Source organism: Stenella coeruleoalba (assembly GCF_951394435.1).
Source record: "Stenella coeruleoalba genome assembly, chromosome: 11".
Classification (NCBI taxonomy): Eukaryota; Metazoa; Chordata; class Mammalia; order Artiodactyla; family Delphinidae; genus Stenella; species Stenella coeruleoalba.
This window is the reverse complement of record NC_137157.1, coordinates 21,203,260-21,218,708: the sequence shown is the minus strand read 5'-3', so window position 1 is coordinate 21,218,708 and position 15,449 is coordinate 21,203,260. Positions and strand designations below refer to the sequence as shown.

Here is a 15,449-nt window from a genome sequence, read left to right as displayed (position 1 = left end):
TTAGGAGGTGGATGGAGACAGAAGCCATCCTGGTCATCCTGCCATCCTGAAATTTAACTGTTTCCTGGTATTAAAAAAAAAAAAAATCGAGACTCTAATAGCATGATCCTTTCATAGTTTGAAGTCCCTCTTTTAAAGACCTAGGTGAATTATATCTCAATAAAGCTGGAAGAAAAAACATTTTTAATAAATAAAGGCCACGGTGATAATCCTTCTGCTCTGTGAGCCCTGAGAGGTAGATACGTATGTTCCTTCACTTTCTGTCTTCTGCACCTAATATTGTGCCTGGTTGAATTTTTCAGAATTCTCTTAGATTTTTCTCATCTTTTCATTCCATTCTCTTGTAATTCCAAATCACGGTGCCTGAGCCATCTTTGTCTGATCCCTCCATGGTGTCTGGAGGAAGTTAAAGGGCATCCTGGTGAACTTTCTCTCCTGGAAGCCCTGTTTTGGGCACGGTGGGAGTTTGCCTGCTCCTCCTCGTGACTCCTGCACAGTTTGATTCATCCTCAGTTCGACCACAGAACTCTAAATGGTTTGAAAGGGCTCGCATGACGACTGGTAAGTTTCCCTCAACCTTTTCCCGTTCTAGGTTCCTACGCGGGGGCAGTGATTGCCATGCCGCTGGCCGGCGTGTTGGTACAGTACATGGGATGGGCCTCTGTCTTTTATATTTATGGTGAGTGATTTGATTTCACGAGTCCCCTTGGGTGACTCATAGAGGTGGTATTTTACTGTCTAATGGGGTTGGCTAAGAGTTTTCTGTATGAAAATAGAGATTACTAAGACAAGTTTATCATATAAATGGAATACTTGTCTAGCAATGATTCATTTAATGTTTATATGAAAGTTGAATTTAATGAGCAGAACATTATCTTTCTTTAAATACCAGTTAATAATATCAACAACGGAAAAATAAACCAAACACTTTCTCCTAGCTGAATATAGTGCCGTTTGAGAATACTTTGAAATTTGACAGATTTAGAGATGGAAGAAAATGAGACCGTATCATCAAGCCTTTTGTTTTTCAACTGCAGGTATATTTGGGATTATCTGGTACATGTTTTGGCTGTTGCAGGCCTATGAGTGTCCAGCAGTTCACCCAACAATATCCCATGAGGAAAGGACCTATATAGAGACAAGTATAGGAGAAGGAACCAACTTGGTTAGTCTCAGTGTAAGTAGAGCCGGATGGATGAAGACTTGCCTCTTTTTTATGAGTATTTCTCTCAGTGATTGTGTTATCCTCCTAAGAAAAATAATGTCAGTATATTCACTAAAAATCCCACGGTATTTTTACTCCCTAGAAATTTAATACACCATGGAAAAAATTTTTTACATCGTTGCCGGTTTACGCAATCATTGTGGCAAATTTTTGCAGAAGCTGGACCTTTTACTTGCTGTTAATAAGTCAGCCTGCTTATTTTGAAGAGGTCTTTGGATTTGCAATAAGTAAGGTAAACACACAGTTGCTTCAGATGTTCTTGAACTTTAAATCTCTTGCTTCTGAGAAAATCTTTGCATGATAAATAAGTAAATTGCTGATCAAAATTCATAACGGTTCTGTGACACCTAATACCCTGGAGGTCAGACAAGTTATACATTCTATGCACAGTGTACATAGCTATTTAATTTCTTCTTAGTAAGGATCAGAGCTGTATTAAGCTGCTTTTAAAGATTTGTATTATACCTGATCTCAAAGTGTTTTTGAAGCTGACTCAAGGACTGCATATTAGGCAAGGATCAAAAGATTTAAGGGTGAGAGATTTTTTTCGGTTTTTGTTTTGTTTTTTGTTTTTCCTGTAAATTATTCAGTGAGGAGCTGTAAGAACCTTAAAGCTCATTTTGCAGATCACGGTCATAGCGATAACGGCCAGAGCTTTGTATGGTTTAGAAAGAACTTTTTCAAAGTCCCCAGCCATTGCCATTAGGTTGTCTGTGTTTCAGGGAGGAAGAATGTGAATGGTAAAACATAAACTGTCATCATAAAAGAATTAAGCCTCCTTCCCGCAAGGGAAAGAACAGCAGCCTAGTAGAGGTAGATGTCTGCATGGCTACAGGTACTGTCAGAAGTGACCGTGGAAGAGCTAGCACAGCCCATGGTGCCTGCCATTGGAGAACACTCAGTCTGCGCCAAGTGTTTAACTACGATGTGCCGGGCACTCTGCTGCGTGCTGGGGCCTGCGATGAATAAAAGTCACCTCTGCCCTCAAGGAGCTTCCGATCTGATGGAGGAGACATTGGGTCTATCCTTAAAACCATTCATTCATTCATTGTTTATTTATTACAGAATTCAGGCCTACCTTGGTCCCGTATAATTAGATGATTAAATCTGATGGTGAGGGGTGCAGTGGAGATGGCAGGGGCAGGGAGTTAAGGAAGTACCTCTCTCAGAAGTAGCTAAAAATAGCTCATTGCTTCTTTTCATTCCAGGTGGGTCTCTTGTCAGCACTCCCACACATGGTGATGACAATCATTGTGCCTATTGGAGGACAACTGGCTGATCATTTAAGAAGCAGAAAAATTTTGACCACAACTGCTGTCAGAAAAATCATGAACTGTGGAGGTACTGTGGATTTCATAGGTGGCTTAAGCAGCTTTTATAGAATGAGATGAAACTGAATTGCAGACCATATTTTGGAGTTTATGTCTAATCACTGAGCAGGATCTTAAAGGCTCCTAAGTCCATCCCCCAGTTGAGTGTCCATCACACCCCTGCCTAGTGGTCATTCAGCCTGTACTTGTGCAACCTGAGATACGACAACTTGGGAATTCCCTGGCGGTTAGGACTCTGTGCTCTCACCGCCAAGGGCCCGGGTTCAATCCCTGGTTGGGGAACTAAGATCCCACAAGCCACGTGGCCAAAAAAGAAGAAGAAAAAGAAAAGAAATATTTTAAAAAAGAGAGAGATATGACAACTTATTTGATACATCAATATACACTGGCAACTGCAGAAATGCTTCTTTCATCTACTCTTAAGCCAAAGCAACATGATTTCCTGGTATCTATCTGTTTATTTTTTATCTTTCCCATATATCCTTCCACATATATAATCCTTTGCTTTTATAGTTTATTCCCTTATCTCTCCCTTCCCTTTCTACATATATACATGTTTTGGTAAGAAACATAAAAAAAGTATTTTCTCTGAATAGTTTTCTTTCTTCCCAACATATGTTTGTGCATGGGGTGTACACACACACACACACACACACACACACACATACATACACACACACCATCCTCTTCCCTGTGTTATTTAGTTCCTGTTTCATGTTTTGATTTTGCAAAGATAAAATATAAGTTGGGCCATTTTCCAAAAGAGGTAGGTAAAAGTAACACGAACCCTTACAATGCTTATGACAGCTCACCTTTTTAAAACCCTCCACTTTCTCCTTATCTTTTTTGTTTTGCTTTTAAAATTAGCATTTAATGAACACTTTCCATGCCAGCCACTAAGCTAAATTCTTTACACATATTATTTTATTTAATCCTCATAACCACCCTGTGGAGCAAGTGCTGTTATGTATTAAACCCAATTTACAGTGAGGAAACTGGGGTATAATAAAGTGACTTGCTCAAGTGGCAGATCCTGTGCAAGATCCCAGGTCTGTCTGAGCTCATTGCCAAGACTTACAGTCACTATTGCTATCTCTCCGGGGGACGGGGGCGGGGGGGTGTCAGGGTGGGCAGGTGGGAGGTAGAGGACAGCGCCATCTATGGGTGAAAGTTCATAACTGGGATATTAAGTTGAAAAGGAGGGAAGGGGGCACTGTGACTAGATTAGATGGGTCAGGGCCCTTTAGAAGTGAAGATCCTATGGAGGGATGCAAGAGCCAGCAGGCATGATCTCATCGCACAGCATCTCAGGAATAAAGTCTGATCAGGGAGATTGGGAATAACCTGTCAGCATCTGGGCTCCCAGGGGTTTGACTGCTGGCCCCAAGCAGGGATTTGGGGGCCTACCCTTGACTTGAACTTAAAGGTTGGCAGGTATGGGCTTGCTCTCTGATGGGCAGGAGGGGAAGCTCTGCGGCACTGCATTCATGATCCTCCCCAAGGCGGACGAGGTAGGCAGAATAATTATCAAAGATGCCTATGTCCTAATTCCCAGAACTAGTGAATGTGTTTCCCTACACAGTAAAAGGAATTTTGCAGATGTGATTAAATTAAGGATCTTGAGATGGAGAGGTTATTTTGGATTATCTGTGTGTGCTCAACATAATTGCAAGGGTCCTTATAAGAGGAGGCATGAGGGTCAGAGTCAGAGATGGAGATGTGACAGTGGAGGCAAAGGTCGGAATGATGCAGCCACAAGCCAAGGAATGCAAGCAGACTCTAGGAGCTCAGAAAGTAAGAAGAGAGTTTCCCCAGAGCCTCCAAAAGGAATGCAACTCGCTGACACCCCCATTTTAGCTCTGTAGGACCCATTTCAGACTTCTGACCTCTAGCACTGTACGATAAAAAAGTTGTGCTGTCTTAAGTCACTAAGGTTGTGGTCATTTGTTATAGTAGCAATCAGAAACTTAAATAGTAGTCAGAGTACCACTCCTCTAATTGTCAGATTCTGTTCCAGCTGAATAGCCCTCCATACCAGGCCTGAATATATCTTGCTGTCTCTGACTTTGCTCATGCCCTTTCCCTTTACTGTGAGCTCTGCTCACCTTCACCAATCAACCCAGTCCTCCCCACACAGCCTACTACATCAGCTCAAGTCTTTTCACTTGTGTTTTGTTAAGGCTACCTCAGCCTCCAGTGAATGCTCCTTCTGTCTATACACTTGGTTGACAACTCATCATGTACTGCCTTATTACAGCTCGCGCAGGAAAGTATTTTAGGCAGAGGGGATAGCATGTGCAACGGCCCTGAGGCAGACATGACTGTGACATATTAGAGAACAGAAGGAAGGAAAGTCAGAATGGTCGGTGCTTGATGAGTGAGGTGGAGCGTGACATTGAGGGGATCAGAGTGCACAGCTGGGGCCAGATCACGGGAGGCCTTGTAGACAGACCTACGTGGAGCTTGGGTTTTACTTGAGATGCATTGGGAAGCAAATGGAGGGTTTAAAGGAGGGAAAGGGACAAGATCTGATTTACGCTTTCAAATCAAAACAATAGAACTTAGAGTAAAAGAAGGGAAACTAGCTAAGAGGCTATTTCAGTCGTTCCATGGAAAGAAGATGGTGGCTTGACCTAAAGTAGTGTCAGTGGAGGTGGACACTGAAGTGGATGGATTTCTAAATTCCATGAGCCTTACTTTCTTCTTCTTTAATATCTGAATATAGTATTTACCTCAGATGATTGTTATGATTGTTATGATTGTAAATGGGACAACGTATGTATGCACCCAGCATGAGCTCAGCAAACAGAATGTTCTTGACATATTTTAGTGCCTTTTTCTTCTCTTGTGTTCAAGACACTGACAAAACAGAAATTTTCCAAAGGAAGCATTCAATAAGTATATGCTATTCAGTCATATTTCCCATGGCCAAAAATATGCAACTTCTAAACCTAGAACTTGAAAGAAAATTCTGTGTTTAAACTCTACCTGTACAACCTCTTCTAAAGACAGATGCCTTGAAGACCCTAACAACATTTTCATAGGAATGTCTTGTTCATATTTAATTTTTCCTCAATCACCTTTGCCATTGTTTCTTCATAATTAGTAGTTTAGGTGGTGGTGACAACTCTCAAATATTTTAAATCCTTGAGAGTAAATCCTTTTTTTTTCTTATTTCTTTTTTTTTTTTTTGGCAGAAACTAGAATGCATTCATAGAATCTCCCCAGCCTCTATCCCATCTTAAAAAGAAAAAAAATCTCTTCACATGTCTATTCATGTCATTTTATATTTTGACATAGCAGAACCAGTGGGATATACATAGAAAAAAATTTTTTAAAGACCATGCTTATCCCACCTTGCTTAAACACAGAGATGCTGCATTAGAGATAAACAGAGTTTTGTGCCATCACTGAATAAGCCAGATTGATTTGGATACAATGAAGCACTTACATGATCTTCTAGAGAATTTTAGTTGGTTTCATATTTTCTAAGCCAAAACACAGAGGACGTTTCTCATCTGAGAAAGATCACACATTGTGTGGAGTCTTCCGCCTCCTTCTTTTCTTTCCATAGACAAGAGATATTTGCTGCTAGAATCATTTAAAGCAAACAGATCACCTTAAGACATGATGCTCTAGTTCATTCTGAATCAGGGCACATTTCCAAGATCCTCAAAGACAGATGTCAAATCCTTATACCTCCCTCTGTATTACATGGAAAGCGTGAGTGAGGTCAAAAATTCTAGTCTGGCCTAATCAGTTGCCTGTGTGAACTTCAGGTGAGATGAAAAAATTTCTCAGGCCTTTTAATCCTTGTTCTATTTTTCTTGTCAGCTCTGAATAGGTTCACTTTCCAGGATCTCTTGATTACCCATGAAGTTCAAATTTTATCCTTCAGCTCCTGAAACGTACAGTTCTATCTTTAGCATTTTCACTGTAGATAGGAACCATTTAGGCTCTTAAATGGTTTTTCTTTCTTTGAAAGTCTACTATTTGGCAAAGGTCTTTTTTTTCCTTAGAGATGAATCAGTGTATCATTCGTAGCTTTTCTTCTTCACGTGTCTTTATTCTAATTCTTTGGGGGAATTAACTTTCTAGTACCACTTTGTTGAAAGTGTTAAAGGAAGTTTCAGCCATGTGCCTTGCTGCTTAAGACAGGCCACTTCTAAAACACAAATAGTTAGTATACAAAACACTAGTAGTTTTTCCTTATGTATAATTTAAACTGTTGAAACAAAATTAATAACAAGTAGTAATGGTATAAAGTCCACAGTTTTTTAAATTTTTATTTATTTATTAAAAATTTTAAAATGTTTTCATACAATTTTTAAAGGTTACTTTCCGTTTATAGTTGTTACAAAATATTGACTACTTTCCCCTTGTTGTATAATACATCCTTGAACCTATCTTACACCCAATAGTTTGCACCTTCTACTCCCCCATCCTTACATTGCCCCTCCCTCCCCACCCATTGGTAACCACTAGTTTGTTCTCTATATGAGTGAGTCTGTAAAGCCCACAGTTTAAAAAGCACCTCTGCACCCGTAATTGCATTGATTTTCTTTAGATGACCAAGTAAAACAATTATTGAGGCTTGCCCTATTTCTATGATAGTTTTGAAGAAATAGACTCAGACAGGTAAGCAAATTACCAAGGTTTACAAAAAGTGCTTTAGCTTGTGTTTTAACTTGTCTTGGTTTTCCTTTCTTTCCTTCACATTAATTCATCAAGCATTATTTATCGAGTTCCCACTACATACAGGCTCTGTGCTATATATATGGTACCTTCCCTGGATAATATCACAGTTTTGTCAGGGAGGCAGAAATACAAATGAAAAACTACAAGGCAATGTTGAAAAGCTCTATAAAATGAGTAAGAGTGAGATGTCAGCTTTACTGGTGGGTGAGCGGCAGGGTTATCAGGAAAGCTTCCTAAAGGAAGCAATATTTGAGCTGGACTTTAAAGAATAGTAAGATTTCTCCAGAAAAGAGAAGTGCTGGGAGGAGAGTACTGCAGGTGAAGGAACAGTCTGTGGAAATACATTATGGGCACAAAACAGTGCTGCGATCAGGAAACAGCGGATAGATCTGTGTGACAACAGGGGGCTTTCTACAGGCTACAGGTGGTGAGCAAGGAGGTGAGGATGGCTGAAGATGAAGCTGGAACCGCAGGAGGGATTTATTATACAGCATTGTACTCATAATACGTAACCATTGACAAGGGTTTTAAGCAAAGGGGCAACTGATCAGATTTGTGGTTTAGAAAGATAATCTAGAGAATGGATCAGAGGAAAAAGAGATGGGAAGACCAATACAGTAAAGAGGTTGTTGAAGTTGTCCAGGTGAGAGATAGTGGCGCCCAGAACTAAGACAATGGCAGAGGAGGGGAAAGCAGAGGTCGGATTTGACAGATATTTCTGAGGCCAAACCCATGGATTCTTATCTTATGTGAAAGCTGAGGAAGAGGAAGAAGTCCAAGATGATTCTGAGATTTCTGCATTGGACTTTTGGTTACCGTTTGTTGAGCTGTGCCCATGGCCGACGATCACGCTCAACACCTTATATACCCAATTTCACTTAACCTTCCAATGTTCCAAGGTTGTATTATGAGCTCCATTTGGCGGGGGAGATGAGGAATCTAAGAGGTGAGGTGACTTGTCCAAGATCACACAATTTGTGATTCTGAGATGGAATCTGAACCCAGGCCCGTCTGACAAAGTCTGGGTTCTAACCACAGGTGGATAGAGTTTAATTTAGAGAAGAAGAAAGAGTGTGGTGGTGGTTTGCTTTGTTTGTTTCCAAGTGAAAGTAGGGGAACAGAGACTTGATGTGGGCCTGTTGTCTTTGAGGTAACTCAAAGGACAAATGTGTGGTGATGTCTGGAATCAGCAGATGGTCCCCAGTATGAAGCATCATTTCATTGTCTTCTACCTCCCAGGGTACTTCATGTCCCTGGATATGGTATTCATATCATCTTTCGGTCTGCTATCGGCTGAATGTGTGTGTGTCTGTGTGTGTGTGTGTCTGTGTGTGTGTGTGTGTGTGTGTGTGTGTGTCTGTGTGTTAATGAGAAGGACCATCTTCATGATTTCCTTACTCTTTTTTATTGTGCTGGATTCACTTATTCTGAATGAAAGGAACAGAAAGTACTTTTGTCCTGCTGTATTTTCTGTGCAAATATCTCGTGGCGTTATACAGAGGCCTGAGAGCTTGGCAAACTTCTGAAAGGGAAGATTCTGGCTTATGCTTTGCAAGTGGTGAGACTCTGCTTTTTGTTTCAGATATTCACTACAGCTTTCTAGTCACCTTTGGCAATAATAATATTTTATTTTTTAATTTTATTTTTATTTCATTTTTCTGTGAGAGACCATCACTTATGTAATCAAAGGAGAGTCACTGATGGTTTTAGTATTTAGAAATGGCAGGGGGAACTACCCATGAACAACGGATAATAAACATCCCTCATCCCATGGGCATCATTGTACCTCCTGGGACCATTCAGTGTTCAAAGTCCACCAGGAAAATGTTGGAAGGCTCACAGAACACCCGGGTAATATTAGCATCGTCATGTAGTCAAGAAACACCCCAATAAGATTGTAGATATTGTGCCAGAATGTATGTACTAAAAACTTGGGTCCATGGAAATAAAAAGATTCTTATCTGATAAGTTCATGAACTTGGGCTGATTGACATGAAAATGACTTTTTCCCCCTGCTGTTTCCATTTGCAGGTTTTGGCATGGAGGCAACCTTACTCCTTGTGGTTGGCTTTTCACATACCAAAGGGGTCGCTATCTCCTTTCTGGTGCTTGCCGTAGGATTCAGTGGTTTTGCTATTTCAGGTAAAGTGTCTTTTGGGTTTCCCAATCTTTTCCATAGATCCAGCAAGACTTGGGAGGAAGGAAGGAAAAGATATTGTAGCATCCTCCTTTGGTAGCCAAGCCATTCCCAAGGGTCAGGGCCACTGGCTAGAGACTTTCACCTAGTGGGGATGATTTTGTCAGATCACTGAGAACCAGGCTTAGTAGCCCAGTCAAGCTGGAATTGTTGATACTTTCTCCGTCTTGGAAACAAACAACATGCAGGCGCTGCCTCTGGGGCATGGGCAGCACGTGTGTTGCTGGACGAAGTGACACCTTCATACTTCAGAACCAGGTCACCCTAACTAACGGAGGCTCTCGTGACCTTTTCAATCCTCACCTCCTATTGGAGAGCTGCTGATATTAACTCAAAAGTCAAACGATGTAGTCATTTGACATATAGTCATAGAATCAGAAGTTTTTAAGGGTGGAACTCTTCTTTAGATTTTTGTCTACTCGGAGGCTTTCATTTTCCAAACAAGGAAATTCAGGTCCAGAGAGGTGATGTGACTTTCTAAACAGGCGAGAGCAGGAAGTAAAAATAATAATGGTGATGATGAGAGCTAACATTGATCAGGCACAAACTCTGTGCCGGGGACTGTTCAAAGCCCACTCTGTGTATTAACCCCTGTCATTCTCACAGCTACCCTAAGGGCTATCAGTCTCCCATTTTACCGGGGCGGAAACCAGCCTACTGCGTGAGAGGTCACAGTGCTAGCATGTCATGTCTTACAGACTTCAGAAGCTCCCTGTGCAAAACTGGGTGAAAAAGTAAAACTCAGGGTTTTTTTCTAACTTTAAAAACATATGGTAGGACTAAAAAGTGTCATTTACAGAACACTTCACATATATTGCATCTATCTGACAAAATTATGAAGCAAATGATATTACCATTATTTTACTGAGGAGCAAATTAAAATTCAGGAAAACTGGGGACTTTCCTATTGTCACACAATTGGTAGCAAAGGAAGAACTAAGGTGCAGTCCTGCCAGCCTTCGTGTCTGTGCTCTTTCCACAATTCTGGGCTGTCTTAAAGATCAAACAGGGTGCTAACATCCCAGAACAGAAAAACATGGAACCTCTGGTCTAAACTAACATAAAACGGGGACTTGATCTTATCAAAATACAGTTGACCCTTGAACAATGTGGGGGTTAGGAGTGCTGACCCCCAGCACAGTTGAAAATCCGCCTATACCCTGTAGTCGGCCCTCTGTATAAGATGTTCCTCCGCATCCTGGGTTTTGCTGTATCCTCAGTTTCTCATCTGAGGATTCAATCAACCACAAGATCCCGTAGTCCTGTAGTATATACTACTGAAAAACGAATCCGCCTGTAAGTGGACCCATGCAGCCCAAACCTGCTTTGTTCAAGGGTCAACTGTAAATAGAGCTGATACATAGTTAAATTAGGAAAAAATGTCTGCATTAAAAGTAGCTTGCAGCTAACAACGGGTTTGGGGATGCAGAGACCTGGGTTTAAGGGCCCTCTTTACTACTTACTATTTATAAAAGAAAAAAAATGCTAAGTTATTTACATCCTCAAGCCTCAAGTTTCCTCATCTAGAGATTGGAGCAATGTAACGGCAACTTCATAGGGTTGTGGGAGATTGCAATGAGCTGAGATCATTCATTTATTCACTCACACTTCCCAAGAGACAGACGCTGTTCTTGGCACTGGGAATATTGCAGGGAAAAAAAAAAATTAAAGATTCTGTCCTCATAAAGTTTACATTCTAGTGGAAATAAAGCATTAGAAGATCTTAGCCCAGTACCAGATGCATAAGACAATTAATAAATATTCACTATTGTTGTTCAATTATTATTTAATCTAGTCCAGTGCTTCTCAAAATTTAGTGTGAATACGAATCACCTTAGGATCTCGCAAAATGCAGATTCTGATTTAGTAGGTCCAGAATGGTGCCTGAGATCCTGCATTTCTAACAAGTTCCCCAGTGATGTTGTTGCCGCTGATCAATAGTCCATACTTTGAGTAGCAAGGATAGAGCAGTAATGACTTGTTTCTAGTAGGATGTTAAGGAACACCTTTCTTTGATAGCCCTGTGATGCAAAAGAAATTCATATCCTCCTGTTCCCAGAGATACTGAAATATTCAGGCTCATATTGTCCCCAGATTGCCAATTAAGCCACAATCAGAAGGAGAGAAATCCAACAGCCCAAATCACAGCAGCTGCCACTTTTTTTTTTTTTCCCAGCACTTACTCAATGCTGGCCACTTTTTAGATATAATCTCATTTAATCTCTGTAGCAGCCTGATGAGAAGGGTATTGCTATGTTCATTTTGTCAGTGACAACACTGGTGCTTGGAAACGTGACTTAACTTACGCAGATAAATTAAGTAATTAGGATTGGAATAAAGGTTTATCTGATCCAACAGTGAGACTATGGGAGGGATTATGGTCATGGGGATGATGATTCCTTAGGATCTGCTATCTGCCAACTTTATAAGGAGTTAATAAGGATGCCAGGGAAGACTTGCTCAGCTTAGGAACTGATTCTGGACAAGAGAGCTGAGACCGGTGAGATTAGAAAGATACAAGGGATGGAAAGTGCTCAATATAAAATGTATAAATTTGTTGAAATCTTTTGGATGTGAATCTGTTATTTCAAGTGGCTTATATTAATATTTTCTCAGACGTACTTGGGTGTTAAGAGCAAACCCAAATGTGTATTTTTTGTTAAAGAGCTCTGCTTTATAACTTTGTAATAAAGTTTCAATATAGAAAAAAACAAAAACAAAAACGAAGGATGGGTGATGCCTGCTTTAGAAAATGTCATATGTAGAGAAGACTGACTCTCCCAACTTGTATGTAACTTACTTTGTGTGCCTGCTTCAAAAAAATCTATCAATGTCTCAGTTTCTCAACAATTTGCCCCCCAAACATCAGTATTGTGCAGCTAGAAACCTAAACGGCTTTTCTGACATTGTTTTTAGCTGAACGCAAATGCCTAGGCTTTGTATCAGAATATAATACTCGCCAATCATATTAATTGCTTCTTATCTCTGGGTTCTTTTCTAATAAAGTGTTTACCACATTCAAATCAACAGTAAGATTAATTAATCTTGCAGCTGTTTTATATTCTGATTTTCTGCCACTTTGACCTGAAAGAGAAGGTATGTTTATTCCAGAAAGGTTTTCTCAAAATTCTCTCTGAATGGAGGTAGGAAAAAAAAAACAACGAGCCAATGTGCCAGATTAGGAAAAATATTTTTTTTAATTCTGTTTTCAAGTTCTTTGCACAAAATAGAGAACTAAAAAGCAAGACCAAGGAAAATAAAAATATGAATAAACAAAACCTACAGCCCCCTGCTGTAATTTCAGAGCTCAAATTGGTAATTAATTAAACAACTATTTATTGAATGCCTACTATGTGCCAGACACTTTGCCAGCTCAGGGAAGATAGTGGTAAACAAGGCAGATGGATAACCAACCATAAAGAACCTATATGTTGGCTTTCACCTCTATGTATCTATATAATTAACATATATGATTTAACTTAATTCTTACAACAATTCTTTAAGACTGATTATCCCAGTTTATAGGTGAAGAATCTGAGGTTCAGAACGTTTAAATCCTTTGTCCAGGTTTGCATCTCAGTTAAGCTGCCAGGTTCGAGGTCTGTCTGACTCTAAAATGCACCCCTGGGCTATACTGGTAGAACTGGTTCCCAGTGCCTGATGCCTCCTCTTTCAAAGCCTTATTCCTCCTCTGCCTTCACTCCTCCTTCATCCCACTCATTCTTGTCTCCTGATAAGCAGATTAATAGTGAGGTGTTGGTGATTTATTATTTTACCGCTCCTAGCAGAGTTATCTATAGATAGAAGACCTCAAAGAGAGGGGCGTGCTTAGAAGTGGCGGCAACAGCAGAGGTAGTACTGGTATTGGTAATCATGAGACTAACCAGAGCCTAGCTGTCTGCCAAGAGCTCTCGCATACATATTTCCCCTGAGTCTCATCTCACAGCATCCTTATGAGTTAAGTAGTAACATTACCCCCAAATTAGAGATGAGGAAACAAAGTCCTAAAAAATGACTTGTTTAAGAGGTAGGAATAAGATTCGAATCCAGGTTTACAGACTCCAAATCAAGTATGTAAAAGTGTTTTGAAAATTGCAGAGGATTCTGCCAATGTTTGTGTAAATCTTTCTTATCAAAAAGGAGCCCTTTCCATTATGCCATGTAGCTACTAAGGCAGACCTACATATGGTGGCCTTTTGGGAGTGAGTTGAGAGCTAAGAGGGAGGATATTATGAGGCAGGGTTTGCTTCTAAGCACACTCTATGTGATCATGTGATTGTTTACTCTGAATAAATGTGATCCAGGCTTCGGGCTTTTCAGTATTGCCCCAAACACCATTATTTTGGGCTTCTAAGCCTAGAAGGTACAGGTGCCATAATTCTCCTCATGGAGAACCCATGGCAGTCATTGCTAGTCAATCATAGCATGTTTTTCTGCTATGTGCAGACACAGCCTGACAATCCTCAACCCAACCTTTCCAGTAAAGGTATCCATTAGTTACATGTAGAGGAAATAGATTGATGAGAGTTGGGGAAAGCTAGTATTTTCCAAAATGTATTTGGAATTCTGTTCTTGAGTCTGATTTTGAGGTGTTTGGCTTCACTGTAGGTTTTAATGTCAACCACTTGGACATTGCCCCCCGCTATGCCAGCATTCTCATGGGGATCTCAAACGGAGTGGGAACCCTCTCTGGAATGATCTGTCCCCTCATTGTGGGCGCGATGACCAAGCACAAGGTAATGTTTTCCTTTGGGGCTGTGGGTTACAGTATCAGGGGACTGAAGTACTGCACAAACTCTCAAGGCCCTACCCCAGTCTGTGTAAATGTGTATGTCCTTCACCTGGCTGAGTCACTTGAACTTCTTTTTTTTTAATTTCTTCTTCTTCTTTTAAAAAATTATTGTTTATTGATGGCAACAGGGCTGACTGACGTTTGGGTCTATGTTTCTTAAATTGAGAAATAAAAGGGGTCTGTGTGTGTGTGTGGAGGGGAGGTGTTAATACCATAGAATGTTTAGAGATACAAAGAAGAAACTGAGGTAATCAACTCAGGATAAATAAATTACCTGATTGCTTTGTAATCATAAGTAATTAAACTTTACAGCCCATTTCCATTTAGCATGTTCCAGCATGAAAATATTAGTGCAGTTATACTTCCTTATTATGAAGAAAATAAACAAGACATTAATGACCCTTCCTAAGAACCTAAGCGGGTGTGGCACCAAGTCGTTACTGAATATTTGTGTATTTAGACTAGGGTGGGTGGCACAGGAAGATCCCAGATCCATCCAGAGTTCAGCCACAGGCCACATGGTTTCTTAATCCCTGTCTTTGAAAGGGTTTTAGATGCTGCTGTCTGCAAATAAACATTTCTTGATACTATGGAGTTTTTACCCAACAATTTTTTGTTGTTGGATTGCCTATTGCAAATATGACTTCAGAAATTCTCCAGCTTCTTGGAGAGGAAAGTGTGGGATAACTTTTCTTATCTTTTGATAGAAAAGGAAGGTGGTCTTTGGGGATTTTATAGGCAGAGGATCCGCGCTTTGTCTGTTCATGAGATGAAAGGATTGGTAATATGATCATTAAATCTCAGATACTGTCTGCTCCTAACTTTAAACACAAATTCCCATTATTTTTGATACAGTATATTTTCATAGAAAATATGATTATAATTAAGCTATTGACAGTCAATACTGAGCATTTTCATGGCTCAAATTGTCATGTATCCAAAGCAAGAGGGAGACCTCTGAAATTTACAACGGTGGGTTCCTAAAGCAAGTTTAATTTAACCTATTATGTGAGTGGAAACCTCACTTGTATATTTAGAAGAGCTGTGAAGTGGTGCAGCAAGGAGTTTACAGGATGTTTATTTTGTAAATATTTTTCTAAATTAAAAAAATGCATATTCATTGTAGTCTTAACTTTCATGTTTTATTTATTTATTTATTCTTTTGTGTGTGTGGTATGTGGGCCTCTCACTGCTGTGGCCTCTCCC

At 40.1% G+C, this 15,449-nt stretch overlaps 1 protein-coding gene across 1 annotated transcript in view; it reads left to right on the top strand.

The window, feature by feature from the left end:
* The window catches only part of SLC17A8 (solute carrier family 17 member 8), a 51,247-nt gene that overhangs the window by 34,079 nt on the left and 1,719 nt on the right, over positions 1–15,449 (top strand). The window contains exons 6-11 of the mRNA XM_079935995.1: positions 593–679; positions 1,038–1,177; positions 1,308–1,457; positions 2,434–2,566; positions 9,286–9,396; positions 14,060–14,187. Of these exons, the coding sequence (XP_079792121.1) occupies positions 593–679; positions 1,038–1,177; positions 1,308–1,457; positions 2,434–2,566; positions 9,286–9,396; positions 14,060–14,187 (749 nt within the window). The remainder of the gene's footprint in view (positions 1–592; positions 680–1,037; positions 1,178–1,307; positions 1,458–2,433; positions 2,567–9,285; positions 9,397–14,059; positions 14,188–15,449) is intronic.